This window comes from Mastomys coucha, unplaced genomic scaffold (genome assembly GCF_008632895.1).
Source record: "Mastomys coucha isolate ucsf_1 unplaced genomic scaffold, UCSF_Mcou_1 pScaffold22, whole genome shotgun sequence".
Classification (NCBI taxonomy): Eukaryota; Metazoa; Chordata; class Mammalia; order Rodentia; family Muridae; genus Mastomys; species Mastomys coucha.
Window position 1 is genome coordinate 243,805,227 of NW_022196905.1, and position 14,115 is coordinate 243,819,341.

General features: G+C 47.2%; 1 protein-coding gene across 3 annotated transcripts in view; it reads right to left on the reverse strand.

The window, feature by feature from the left end:
- Window positions 1–1,474: 1,474 nt before the first annotated feature.
- Window positions 1,475–14,115, reverse strand: part of Gfod2 (glucose-fructose oxidoreductase domain containing 2) — a 41,129-nt gene continuing 28,488 nt past the window's right edge. For 2 of the 3 annotated variants that reach the window (XM_031341223.1, XM_031341222.1), the window contains one exon: window positions 1,475–3,008. In XM_031341223.1, coding sequence (XP_031197083.1) covers window positions 2,110–3,008 — 899 coding nt within the window. In that variant the 3' untranslated portion in view covers window positions 1,475–2,109. Of the gene's footprint in view, window positions 3,009–7,352; window positions 7,461–14,115 lie in introns of those variants that run through there. The other variant, XM_031341224.1, reaches the window with a different exon arrangement.

Consider the following 14,115-nt stretch of genomic DNA (forward strand, 5'->3'; position numbering starts at 1 on the left):
AAAAAACAAGCAAAATCAAAAAAATGTTTTTCTTCTTTGGTCTTCCTGGCCATTCTCAACTTAGGTGGCATCTTGGCATATTAGTTACACATACAAGGACAGCTGGAGCTGAGCTGAGCTGAGCAGACTAGAAATGGGCAGTCTTGTTAGCTTCCTGAAGGTGGGCACTGTGCAGTGCCTTCATAGTTCAGGCCAGGCGGAATCCTGCTGCAGAAGGTCAATGCCTAGGTGTCTGAGAGAAGATCCCTAAGTGTTGGGATAAGGGTAGTTTAAGGTCAAGAGCTAACGTCCCGACCTAGCAACTTTGCCTCTCTGATCCTCCTGGTCAGAGATAATGGGCATAGATTTTGTTTTCTTTTGAGACATGCTCTTGCTAGGTAGACCAGGCTGGCCTTGAACTTGGTTTACTCTGAAGGACCAGCACAGCAACAGCACTCCAACCTTACTTTGCCTCACAAAGATGATGTTTGAAATCAGGACAGCACAGGGACATAGGTCTGATGATTTCTACAAGTGGGCCAAGAGGAAGAGGAAGGGCTCCCCGGGCCTTTTTGGTGAGGAGCCCAGATGAGAAGGAGGAAAACTGGAGAAAGAATAGGCTTGTTTGAGACTTCATAAGCCATCAGACTGACAAGGGAAACAGAGAGGGCAGAATCTTCCCTCCTCAAGCCCCCACCCCGCTCTGGCCTATCCCTGTCTAAGACAGCCAGTTAATAAGCACAGCTGGTGGCTTGCTGGTTGGCTCAAGTAGTGCCAGTTAAACTTGTTCCAAAGGGTGCACCGGCCCCTTCCTCCTTAAGCTCCTCCCCGAGGGCTCTCCTGGAGCCACATCACAGCTTCCAGAACAGAACCCTGGGGCTGGAGTTAAAGGTTCAGTTCCCACCATCCACTTCATTGGGTTTTGTTTGTTTGGTTGGTTGGTTTTTGAGACAGGGTTTCTCTGTGTAGCCCTGGCTGTCCTGGAACTCTCTGTAGACCAGGCTGGCCTTGAACTCAGAAATCCGCCTGCCTCTGCCTCCCAAGTGCTGGGATTAAAGGAATGCCCTACCACTGCTTGGCCATCATCCACTTCTTGCTCCAGGAAATCGGATGCCATCTTCTGGCCTCTTTGGGCACCTGTACTCATGCACACACAAACACAGACACACACACAGACACATAAATAAATAATAAATCTTAAAAAAAAAAAAAGAAAGAAAAGAACTTTTCATGACATCCAGGCTAAGGCGTCCTAGGCTCATCATCCTGTCTTCTTGGAATGGCAGGTTGGGCAGCAGCCTAAGAGGGAGCCTCAGAGCCTCTCTGCTGCAGATATTTGGAGAACTTTCGGGATTCAGCCATGAGCTAAACCATAAGCTCAAAGCTGCTCTGGAGCCCATGAAGAAAGGAGAAAAAACAAAGGATCTACAGGCATAAACAAGCCTTCCATTATTAAAGAAACCCAACCCCAAACAAACGACCACACACCATGATGTCACTTTTTTTCTGACTTATTTACTGACATTTCTCAGATGTTCTACAGTTCCCCTTTGTCTCCTCTCTGCCAAGTCAGGGGCCCTCCTCCCTCGAGTTCTGTATAAGACAGAAACCTCCTTTTCTCTTGGAAGGGCTTGCAAGGGGGCTGAAAGGGTCAGATGGCATGGGAGGGTGGGGAAAGATCCCTAAGGGATGACCTGTCACAGCCCTCTCCAGTCCTGAGGTGCCCTGGTCTAAGACAGGCAAGGCTTCTGGCCGTCTCCCCTAAGGACCCAACCAAGCTAGTTCCTTGTTGGGTTTTCTCATCCTGTGAGACCACAGCTCAGCCTGAAGAGCCTACAGACTGATCTTCACTGGCCCGCTCACTGGCAGAACCACCAGGGGCCATGCTACAGCCCTATCCTGCACAACTGCTAGCCTAAGCTATGACAGCAGGAGCGTTGGCTGCCTTGCAAGTTTGAGGAGTCAATGATGGACGGATGGGCTTTTTCCTTGGCCTCCTTCAGTTGGCTCCTAACCCTGGCCCAAGCTGATTTACTAAACAAAAGACACTATGTCTCTGCTACAGTCAATCCCAGCTCTCAGTGCCCTCCCTGGTCCCTCTGGCCCGTGGGAGGAAGCTCATGTGCAGACTCACAGGTTGTTCCGTTGAAGTGTTTCACTTAGGTTCTGGTTGGCATCTGGTTCCTCTGTCAGCATCTCCACAGTCTCCCACTCCCCAGATCGGCTAGACCTTTTAATAGCATCTACCACGCTCTGCATATACAGTCCGTCCTCAAATGAGGCAGCCATAGAGACAGGGGTGCGGTCCCAGGTGCGGGGATCCCCCTGCCCCTGGAAGGACTGACGCAAGGCCTGAACCATATAGACCATACCTTTCAAGTAAAGCAGTGGGACGTCCTGGGGACCCTGCTCGGGGAGCCCTGCGCCCACAGTCAGAGAGTCTCTCACCAGCAGCTCTTCTTGTGCAGCAGAGTTCTTCTGCCCATAGAGGTCAGCTCCCCGGGCAACAAGGCGCCCCGCTGAGCCCACTACCATGACCTCATGCACAAAGGCACCTGGCATGTTGAAGTTGAGTGTCACTGTGCTGCATACCCCCCCACCCATGAGCATCTGGAAAAAACAGAAGTCATCACTGGTGACATGCCGGATGCCACGGATGGTGGCATTCTGCCTCACGAAGGTCCTGAGGAGCCCATGCACCTTCTCGGCTTTCTGGCCAGTCAAGTGGGTCAACAGGTCCACGATATAGGTACCCATGGTATGCAGGCCCCCGCCACCCATAAGCTCATCACATATCCAGCCATAGCTGGGGCTGAGCAGGCTCCCGGAGTAGATGCGGGCGTCGCAGATCATCACGGCCCCAACGTAGTGCTCGGCAATCAGCTGTTTCATGCGCACAAAGGCAGGCAGGAAGCGCAGAACGTTTCCCACCAGGCTCATCAGCTGTGGGTAGTAGCGAGATGCAGTCACCATCCGGAAGGCGTCCACGGATGTCGCTGCCTTCTCACACACGACGTTCTTCCCAATTCCTATGACAAAAGACAATCGGAAAAGTTCAAAGTTCCTTATAGGGGGGAAAAACAATCCTCTGTTTTTGAGATGAGTTTCTTGGGGTAGCTTTGGCTACTCTAGAACTCACTCTGTAGCCTCGAACTCAAGAGATCTGCGTGCCGTTTCCTCCCAGGTGCTGAGATCAAAGGTATGCACCACCACCACTACCACCACACAAATTTATTTCTCAGGCCCAACAAGGTGGGATATGCCTATAATCTCGGCATTTGGGGTGGGGGTGGGGGTGGAGCCAAGAAGATCTGGACTACAAAACATTCAGTCTACACACACACACCCCTCCTAGGAATGTCGCTTATAGCAAGAAACAGGTGATCTGGAACAGAGGGAGACTTAGATCACATTGAAAAGGTCTCAGTAACTGCTAGAGTAAGTCCTTTCCATAGTGTGGTGGGTACTGGGGATGGCCAGGACCAAGGGAGGACGGAGTTCCTGGAGCTAAAAGAGCAGGGACAAAGACAAGCAAAGGGGTGGGGGGTGACCTAAGACAGGTAATTACTGACATCCTGGGTGTACGCCAGGTGTCCTGGTTTGAATAGGCTTGGCCCAGGGAGTGGCACTACTAGGAGGTGTGGCCTCGTTGGAGTAGGTGTGTTACTGTGGGTGTGGGCTCAATCTTCCACTAGCAGCCTTCAGATGAAGATGTAGAACTCTCAGCTCTGCCTGCACCAAGCGTGCCTGGATGCTGCCATGCTCCCACCTTGATGATAATGGACTGAACCTCTGAAGCTGTAAGCCAGCCCCAATTAAATGTTGTCCTTCATAAGACTTGCCTTGGTCATGGTGTCTGCTCACAGTAGTAAAACCCTAACTAAGATACTTGGACACAGCCAGAGACTATGTGGTATTTAAAGTGATGGGGAAGTAGACAGAAGATAGGCATCTCTCCCTCCCAAGCCATTCTAGGTGGAGTTGCGATCCAAAACGGGGATCTGGAGACTCTATCCCTCAAATCTTCTGCATCTAAATTTCCTGGGTCAAAAAAAAAAAATCACTGGAGGCACCCTATTCATGCCACTATTTGGAAAGATTTTGTGTCTGTGTGGTGTATGCAAATGTATATGCTTGAATGTGGAGTGTACATGGAGCTGGTCACATAAGGCGTGCCCACGGAGGCCATAGGCTAGCATCAGCTGTCTTCTTTCTCTTTTCTCTCTTTCTTTTTTGTTCTGTTTTTTGTTTACAGGGTTTTTCTGTGTAGCCCTGGCTGTCCTGGAACTCACTCTGTAGACCAGGCTGGCCTCCAATTCAGAAATCCGCCTGCCTCTGCTTCCCAAGTGCTGGGATTAAAGGCGTGCGCCACCACTGCCCAGTCAGCTGTCTTCTACTAACATTTTTTTTTTTTTAAGAGACATTATCTCCATATGTAGTTATGTAGTCACATCTGGCCTGGAATTCACTCTGTAGACCAGGCTGGCTTCACAGAGATCCTCCTGCCCCTGCCTCCTGAGTACTGAGATTACAGGCATCTACTGCCACACCAGGCCATTTTATTTATTGAGCACCGTCTCTCACTGGATTTGGATACATTGGTGGCCAGCAAGCCACCCCAGCTCTAGGATTTCTGACATGTGCTGCTATGCTCTGCTTTATGTGGGTGCTGGGAATGCTGGGAACCCACCCCGGCTCAGGTTCTCATGGCAAGCCCTTTACTGAGCCATTTCCCCCACCCCTCATATCCAACTTTCAATATATCCTGTAGATTTCATCTTTAAGCTGCACCCAGAATCTAAGCTGTCCTGACCACCACTTTCCTCACTCGGGTGGTCACTGTTTGTTTTTTCTCAGATTATACCAACTGTCATTTCTTAGAAGACGAGACAAGAGGGTCAGGAGTTCAAGGTCAGACTCAGCTATCCCCAAAGTCACATAATTGGTCTCTGCTTCTGCTCTGGCATGACAGTCAGGGTAGTTCTGTTTGAACCTGTTTGAACCAGGATGAACAGTGTGCATCCTGACATTCCCTAAAGGCCATGAGTCAAAGGCTTGGTCCCCACCACTTGGTGCTACTGGGGAACCCTTCAGCAGCAAGGCCACTGGAGTGTGTGCTTTTTGAACAGGCCACTGAGTTCCCGACCATCCCCCAGTTCTTTCCCTGCTGCCCTGTTCTAGTGATGGGAATCTAACACAAAACTTAATATGGCTTTCAGATTAACTTCTCCCACAAAACTTTCCAATGGATTTATCTCTCTCTCCTTTTTTAAAAAAAAAAGATTTACTTATTTCATTTATGTGAGTACACTGTAACTGTCTTCAGACACACACCAGAAGAGAGCATCAGATCCCATTGGTTATGAGCCACCATGTGGTTGCTGGGAATTGAACTCAGGACCTCTGGAAGAGCAAGCAGCCAGTGCTCTTAACTGCTGAGCCATCTCTCCAGCCCCGATTTATATGTCAATTAGAGTAAGGGTCAAAGTCCTGGCTCCAGGCATGGTAACACTTGCCTGTAATTCCAGCAGCTGGGAGTTAGAGACAGGGGGACTGTGAGTTGGAGGCCAACCTTGACTACACAAAAAGGCCTTGTTTAAAAAGAATTAGGGTTGGCAAGATGGCCCAATGGGGGCTTGGGGGAAGCACTTGCTATGCAAGCCTGATGATTTAAGTACAATAGAATCTTCCAGATCTATGGTAGGAAGAACCAACTCCAGGAAGTCTGCTGAGCCACTCACCATGTACTCTGTGGCACAAGCACATCTGCATTCACACACACACACACACACACACACACACACACACACACACACGCACCCTATATACACCTGTACCATAATAATAAAATTTAAAAGTACAAACGTGCCGGGCCTATCAATTCAATTCCAGCCTGGAAATTCATAGAGATCTAGTCTAAGAATAAAAAGCAAAAGAGGATTAGCTGGGATTCAACCCAGCTCTTGCCCAGCGGTGCTTTAGGGTCAATCCCTAGGCACTGAAAAAACACAAAATCCTATTAGTGGTCCTACTGATAGGACCTTGATTTCTGACCAGAGAGCCTTCCAAGCTTTTCCTTTAGCTCTTTTTCCTACCATGGTCCTCCCTCTGCTCACTCGAGATGGTGCAGTTGTGTTCAAGAGCCGCATGGTCAGAGAGAGGCTCAGCACAAATGCGCGGGCAGGTGGAACCAGATCCCATCATAGCCAGGGAAGTGGGAAGTTTCGAGAGGGACAACTTAAGAGTTCCTGATTCTGGCCGGGCGGTGGTGGCACACACCTTTAATCCCGGCACTTGGGAGGCAGAGGCAGGCGGATTTCTGAATTGGAGGCCAGCCTGGTCTACAGAGTGAGTTCCAGGACAGCCAAGGCTACACAGAGAAACCCTGGCTCAGGGGTGGGGGTGGGGATGGGGGTGGGGAAGAGTTCCTGATTCTGATGGAAGAGCATCTTGAACAGTGTGTGCTCCTGGGCACACGAGAGCCATCCAGATGAACCACAGAGGTGCTGTGTAGTTTGAGGCCCACCTCCAAACCTTGATGTCCCTGTCCCGGGCCCTTATTGTTCCCCACACCACTCTAGGTGTGCAGATCTACAAGAGTCCTGCTGTCCGCTACTTTGTTTTACACATGTTTTCTTAGTGTCTTCGGGTGAGACAGAGACGGGGTACAATTGACTTCCGGTGGTTCACTACTAGGCACAGCTTGTCCTGATGGATAGATTCTGTCCACAGAATCCATAATGCCCACAGGCTCAGCATGGTCATCTTTCCCCACAACACTGGTTACCACTGACTATAAATCTTGTAGCCAAAAAAAAAAAAAAAAAAAAAAAAAAAAAAAAAAGAAAGAAAGAAAGAAAAGGAAACTATACAAATGACCTATGTCTCCCATGATGGATGGCCTCCAGTCAGCCAAGTAGCCCAAAAGTGCCAAGTATTAGTGATAAACTTGAGCACCAGGGCCAGGAATTTCTGTCATTAAAATTTTTCTCACTTCACACTGGCAGCCCGTCAATGTGTGTGAGTTTTGTGTGGGTATGGCTTTTTGCCTTGTTTGTTTGTTTGTTTGTTTTAAACTGTACAATGAGTCAATCCACCTTCCAGGGAAAATGACTGAATGAACTGAGGCAGCTGAGGTAAGGTCCCTGGCTCGGAGCAACAGCCAACGGCTCACTTTCACCTTCATCCCAGGAGGATGGACTACAGCACAAGAGCTTCTTCCTCTCACTTGGACTTCTAAGATTCCCCAGTGTCACAGCTGCCAGGCAAATTGTTTCTGTGCTTATTCTTTTGAAATGCTTTTTTCTTCTTCTGGAGGAGCAGGGGCTTGAGACAAGGTCTTACTCTGTAGGCCACGCTACCTTCAGACTTACCTCCCAACCACCCTGACCCTCAAGCAGTCTACAGAACATTTATCATCAGCACATAAAGGAGCCTCAGGCCTGAACTCTTCATCGCTGAGCCCTTCTGCTATAGCGAGGAGCACCTGTAGAACATGGCGTCACTGCCTCTGGTCAGGTCAGGTCAGGATACCCTTCTATCTCCTGCTCTTCTCGACAACTGAAGCTTCACAACAGGTGCTGGCAGGATAACAAGACAATAGCGCACTGTCACATGTCAGGGCAGGGACCGGCATGCCCAGGACAGGGGTCAGGCTTTTGCAGAGGGGCCTTGGAGGAGGGAAAGAGTCCCCAGCTGCTACTCATGTTTCTGGAGTCTCTCCTATGCTCTCCCACAGCTGTCATTTCTAGGGACAATTGCCATTTGGCTGTTAAACACAGTGGCTGACCAGTGAGGTATAATTAGGTTCTCAGACACAAAACCCACTGCGAGTTGCAGTTCTGCCCACCCAGGAATTTGTTATATTAATACTCTGCTCAGCTTGTGACAATCACTAAAGGGTGGGGAAGTGAAGTGGTTTTGGAAGAGGATGGAGGATGGGATCAAACCCCATTTTCTTTTCTTTTCTTTTTTTTTTTGTTTTTTTGTTTTTTGAGACAGGGTTTCTCTGTATAGCCCTGGCTGTCCTGGAACTCACTCTGTAGACCAGGCTGGCCTCAAACTCAGAAATCCACCTGCCTCTGCCTCCCAAGTGCTGGGATTAAAGGCGTGCACCACCACTGCCCGCAAAACCCCATTTTCAGCATGCCCAATAGAAGAGTTTTTGAACACAAAACCCGGGAGTCTTATTAGCATGGAAAGCAGGAGGCTTATTAGCATGAAAAACTCCTGGAGGCTAACTATGCAAACACGCTTCAACTTTCTGTTAGACTTGGGTCTTCTTGAGATACATGCGTATATAAGTTTATTTGGCTCTCCTTCCAGGAAGTCAAAAGAGCATTACTGAGTGAAGACTGCTGCTCGCTTCCTGTCAGCAGGAGACAGGGTCTCTGAGAACTTTATCTAAATGTTGCAGTGCTGGGGTTGAACACAGGGCTTCCCACATGCTCAGCCCATACTCTGAGCTTTACCCTGGGGCCCATGAGTACTTTTTACCTCAGGTTTTCAGAAGAGTAAACATGTTTCAAACTGCCAGTCTCTATCTAGCTACGGCTCCCTTAACAAGCAGGAACTGCCCCAGTTCACCTCAGAACTCCTGTGCTCCTTAGTCACATACCATAGGAAGCTGGGCTCACAGGCTGGGCTCAGGACACCTGCATTGTTCTAGTCTCTATTGAGAGGTCTGAGAGAAAGTGATTCATACAGCAGGGTGGGCAGGGAGACCAAGAAGGGCATCACTTTCTTTTTTTTTTTAAAGATTTATTTATTAATTATATGTAAGTATACTGTAGCTGTCTTCAGATACTCCATAAGAGGGAGCCAGATCTCCTTACATACAGATGGTTGTGAGCCACCATGTGGTTGCTGGGATTTGAACTCAGGACCTTCGGAAAAGCAGTCAGTGCTCTTAATCGCTGAGCCATCTCACCAGCCCAGGGCATCACTTTCATGTATTATGTTTAATACATCCAGGGAGATACATTAACAAAATTTTTTTATTCATTATTATTGTATGTGTTTGCACATGTATGTGTATGCATGTATGTATGTGTATATATAGTGTGTGTGGTGCACGTACCTTGGTGTATGTGTAGAGGCCAGAGGACACCTCTGTGGGGTTGGTTCTCTCTTCTCACCTTTATGTGGGTTCCAGAGGCTGAATTTAGGTTACCGAGCTTGCATGGCAAGAGCCTTTACTCACTGAGTTGTCTCAAGAGCGCCCATTTTCCTTTTTTAATTAAACAGGTTTTATGGAGCTGGAGCAATGGATGGCTCAGTGGTTATGAGCACTTTCTTCCCTGGCAGAGGACCTGGGCTCAGCTCCCAGCACCCACATGTCGCTCACAAACATCTGCAATGCCAGTTCTAGGGGATTCAACACCGTCTTCTGGCCTCCTCAGATTCCAGGCATGCATGTGGTATTCATACATAATACTCAGGAAATAAAAGTATATTTCTTTTTGTTTTTCTGAGACAAGATCTCTCTACATAGTCCCGGCTGTTCTGAAGCTCACTATGTAGACCACGATAGCTTCAAACTCACAGAGATCCGCCTGCTTCTGCCTCCTGAGCACTGGGATTAAAGGTGTGCACCACCATGCCTGGCTTGACTACTAGAAACTTTGAGTTTGAAAACCAGCAGAGTGCTGGAGTAGTGGGTCCGTGGTTAAGAGCACTGACTGTGGATCCAAAGAACCCTGGTTCAAATCCCAGCTACTGCTTGATGGCTCCTAGCTGTCTGAACTGTCATTTAGGCTAGAGAGATGGCTCAGCAGTTAAGAGAGCACCGACTGCTCTTCTGAAGGTCCTGAGTTCAAATCCCAACAACCTCATGATGGTTCACAACCATCTGACTCCCTCTTCTAGAGTGTCTGAAGACAGCTACAGTGTACTTACATATAAAAAAATAAATAAATCTTTAAGAAAAAAGAGGAAACCGCTCACTCCTGCCTCTGCATGTCTTCATTCCTTCCCAGTCACATGTCCATACTAGCTCTCTGTCCACCAGCAAAATGGACCACACGGGTAGAAACTATAAATGTCTTATTTACCCAGTATGTCAGGTCCTGGGCCACGCAATGGGGAAACACAGTATCAGTCATGGGCTTAACTTGAAGAGTTACACTTCAGGGGTTCAAATGACCATATAGTAAAACGTAGACTACACAGCAGGAACCTGGCCTGACCTGAGTTCAGGGAGGCTTGTCTAAGGAACTGAAGTTCTTGAGATTAAATTATCTGGGTCAGTCTGCTTGGGCAACATTCTTTTGTTATCATAATAGCCCATGAGAAAAGAATCAGTAAACTTAATGTGTGTGTATAAAATATATACAGACATGCATATTCAATTTTAATTAATTTTATAAGCTTTATTAAACAAAAAAATATTTTAAATAAAACAAATACATCAAAATTAACCAGAGCCAAAGTCTTATCTATAGCTCAGTGAATTTCTATATAATTTTTTTTTTTTTTTTTTTTGGTTTTTTGGTTTTATGGTTTTTTGGTTTTTTGACACAGGGTTTCTCTGGCTGTCCTGGAACTCAGAAATCTGCCTGCCTCTGCCTCCCAAGCGCTGGGATTAAAGGCATGCACCACCACTGCCCAGCGAATTTCTATATAATTAATATAGCCATTCTGAACTTCACCCTGGATTTTACAGTTTCACTATGGAATATATTTTTATGTACTTATCCATCACCATCTATGGAAAATCCTTGGCAGAAGTCTAACTAGAAGAACAATGATCTTCTTATCCTCTTCTGTAACTGAGACTGGGACCTGGCTCACTGCTATGTGCTGGACATGCTTGAGGACTTGAGTTTGGAAACCAAGTAAAAGCCTAGTGCAGTGGCATGTACAAATAACCTCAGTACTTAGGGCTGGGGGATAGAGGCAGACGGACAGCGCCCAGGGGCTTACTGGATAGCCAGTCTAGCTGAAATGGTCAGCTCTAGGTTCAGTGTCTCAAAAAAAAAAAAAAAGTAGATAGGGCTGGAGAGCTGATTCAGTGGTTAAGAATGCCTACTGTTCTTGCAGAAGAGCCAAGCTCAAGCCCCAGCACCCACATTAGGCAGCTCCACTTTGGGCAGCTCATTGTTGCCTGTAAGTGCAGCTCCTTGGGCACCTGCCTGCACTCACATGTACCCCTTACACAAAATTAGAAATAAAATTACCCAGTATCAACCTCTAGCCTTTATATGTATCCTGAAGGCGTACATACATTCCCACACACAGTATGTACAAATGCACACCACAAACATAAGATCAAAAAAATACAGGCTGGAGAGATGGCTCAGCGGTTAAGAGCACCGACTGCTCTTCCGAAGGTCCTGAGTTCAAATCCCAGCAACCACATGGTGGCTCACAACCACCTGTAATGAGATCTGATGCCCTCTTCTGGTGCGTCTGAAGACAGCTACAGTGTACTTACATATAATAAATAAATAAATCCTTGGGCCGGAGCTAGCAGGGAACAAGAGAACAGAGCAGACTGGTGACCGGAGAGAGCAGAGATCCTAAAAAAGTCAATTCCCAACAACCAGATGAAGGCTCACAACTATCTGTACAGCTACAGTATGTACTCACACACATAAAATAAATAAATCTTTTAAAATAATTCCTTAATAAGCAGGGAAAGCAATTGTGCCTACATCCCGAGACCTAAGTTATATAGTTATCCTTTCTTAAATTCCTGGGCCTCAGCTCCATTTCCTCCTTTTGCTTGGGGCACTGGGGACTGAACTCAAGCTTCATGCACCCTAGCTCTATCTACCTCTGGGTCTCAGAGTCAAGAGAAACCTTTGAGGAGTCAGTTCATTCCCTCCAGCATGTGGGATCAAGGGAACAAACTCCACTCTTCAGCCTTGGCAGCAAGCACCTCTACCCACCGAGCTATCTCACTGGCCCGCTTTCTTTTTTCTTTTCTTTTCTTTTCTTTTTTGAACACTATTTTTTCATATATCCTAGGCTGTCCTTCAACTCATAACTGAGTCAAAAAATAATTCCTGCCCCACTGCCTAAATGCTAGGACTTTAGGTATTTCCTGTGGAGGTTTTGTCTTTTACTGTCTATTTTAATGCTAAGTGCGGCCCCAAGACCTAGAGTTTGCACAGAGCTCCTGTGACCCTGGCCCAAGTTATTCCAATTGGTGAATAAAGATGCCAACAGCCAATAGCTGGGCAGAAGAGACATGGGTGAGCTTTAGGGTTCCTGGGCTTGGGGCAGGGAGAGGGGAGTTAGGGAGAGGGGAGTTAGGGGGAGGGGAGAATAAAGACAGAAGGAAGGAGAAACCTGCCATGGGTTAGCTGAACCATAAAAACATGGTCCTGAGGGCTGGTCAATTGGAGTTATGAGCAGCCCAGATGAAACATATTAAGTAGTAAATAATTATTCGGGAGTATTGGAAGGAAAGTAGATTCTAATATCATGGTGGCCAGGCATCTGCCCAGCTCTTGTGCTTATTAAGGCTTATTGTAAATATAAAGGCTATGTGTGTGTGGTTTTTTTTTTTTTTTTTTTATCCAGGAACTCAATAAACCAAAGGCAAGGTAGAAACCCTGGGCCGGGATTTAAAATTCCTACAACATATACCACCACCTGAGTGGGTTACGTCTTATGCGGTTCTTGGGACTGAATCCTGGTTTTCATACATTCAGGCAAAAACACTCTACCAACTGAACTACATCCCCAGCCCTTCAGTTTCTTTAACTGACAACAAAGACATTTGGGTCTGTGATCCTTCATCCGTAGTTTGCATCAGAACCACCCAGGAATCTTGCCCAGAGAGTATGGCACCCACCCCAGAGAGGTGCTTGAGGAATTACACTTCTATCCCAGGTGACACTGCTTCTTTGATGGTGCTGTGCAGTGATCCTTGCAGTGGAGGGTGGGGTGTGGGGTATGGCATGTAGGGTGGGGTGTAGGACACCAGACAAGCTCTGTGAGGAAACACAACGGGTGCTAGACTAGACGCTGCTCAGGGCACCAGCAAGTTCCTTTATTTCATGTCTGCAAAGGCTAGAAGCTATGGTTCTACTAATTGACATGGGGAGAAAGAAGGATGAAAACATGGATCGGTGTCACATATGTCCTTACACGTGCAAGTCTGTGTCAGCGCTGTGTGCCTCACACTACTGTCTGCACCAAACTCTGTGTCTTTTATAGGCTTATCATATTATATCACAACCCATGAAACATGCTCGGGTAGATGGAAGTTTCAGGTAACTGTGAAAATTTCTCATGTCCTCCAGGTCTAAAGGAGCTGAGCTAAAACTAGACTATTCCAACAGCTATGGACTAAGTGACTGCCTTGGCTTCCTCCAGTTCTAAAAAGACTGCAGTTACAAAGCTTAGACTCTTAATTAAAAACAACAGTAATTAAAAACAACAGCAACACAAAGAAAAAGAGCAACAGGGACAGATCCAATAACAGAAGAAAAGAAAAGAAAAGAAAAGAAAAGAAAAGAAAAGAAAAGAAAAGAAAGGAAGAGAGAAGCCAGGAGCAGTGGACATATATATATAATCTCAGCACTCAGAAGGGTGAAGCAGGATTGTGAGTTGGGGGACAGCCTCAGCTACATAGTAAACACTTATCTCAAGATATATACGATGAAAAGAAGAATCTGCCTATAGTTCACAGGCAAGAGGAACTCACTAGGAACTTGAAGAACAGCTCACCAGGCCACACCCAGTCAGGGCCAGAAGGTCCCCAGGCTCACACTTCCCCAGGAGAGCGGACATGTGAGCAGGCTGTCCTGTGGTTTGTCAGGAAAGCCAGCCTGACAGAGAGCCTTCCTGCTATCTGGCAATATGAGATTGTAGTTTGCCAGGAAGGGTGGTGACAAAAGGGCTGACAAAGCATGGGAAACGGGAGCCTTTTCAACAACCTCCTCTCCTTCCTGTGATGCTGTGTGCTACGGCAGGACAGGAAAACACACCCATCACAGCTGGCATCTGAGGGTCCAGGGAGTGCTGACTTCCCTGAGGCAGACCAGACAGTGAAGGAGTGCAGGCGTCAGAGCTCCTTGATGGGCTGTTTCTGCTCCGAGGGTTAGCAATGAATAGGGAGTAGAGAGGGCTATGCCCTTTGCTCCTCTTTTTTCTTTTCTTTCTTTTCTTTCTTTCTTTCTTTTT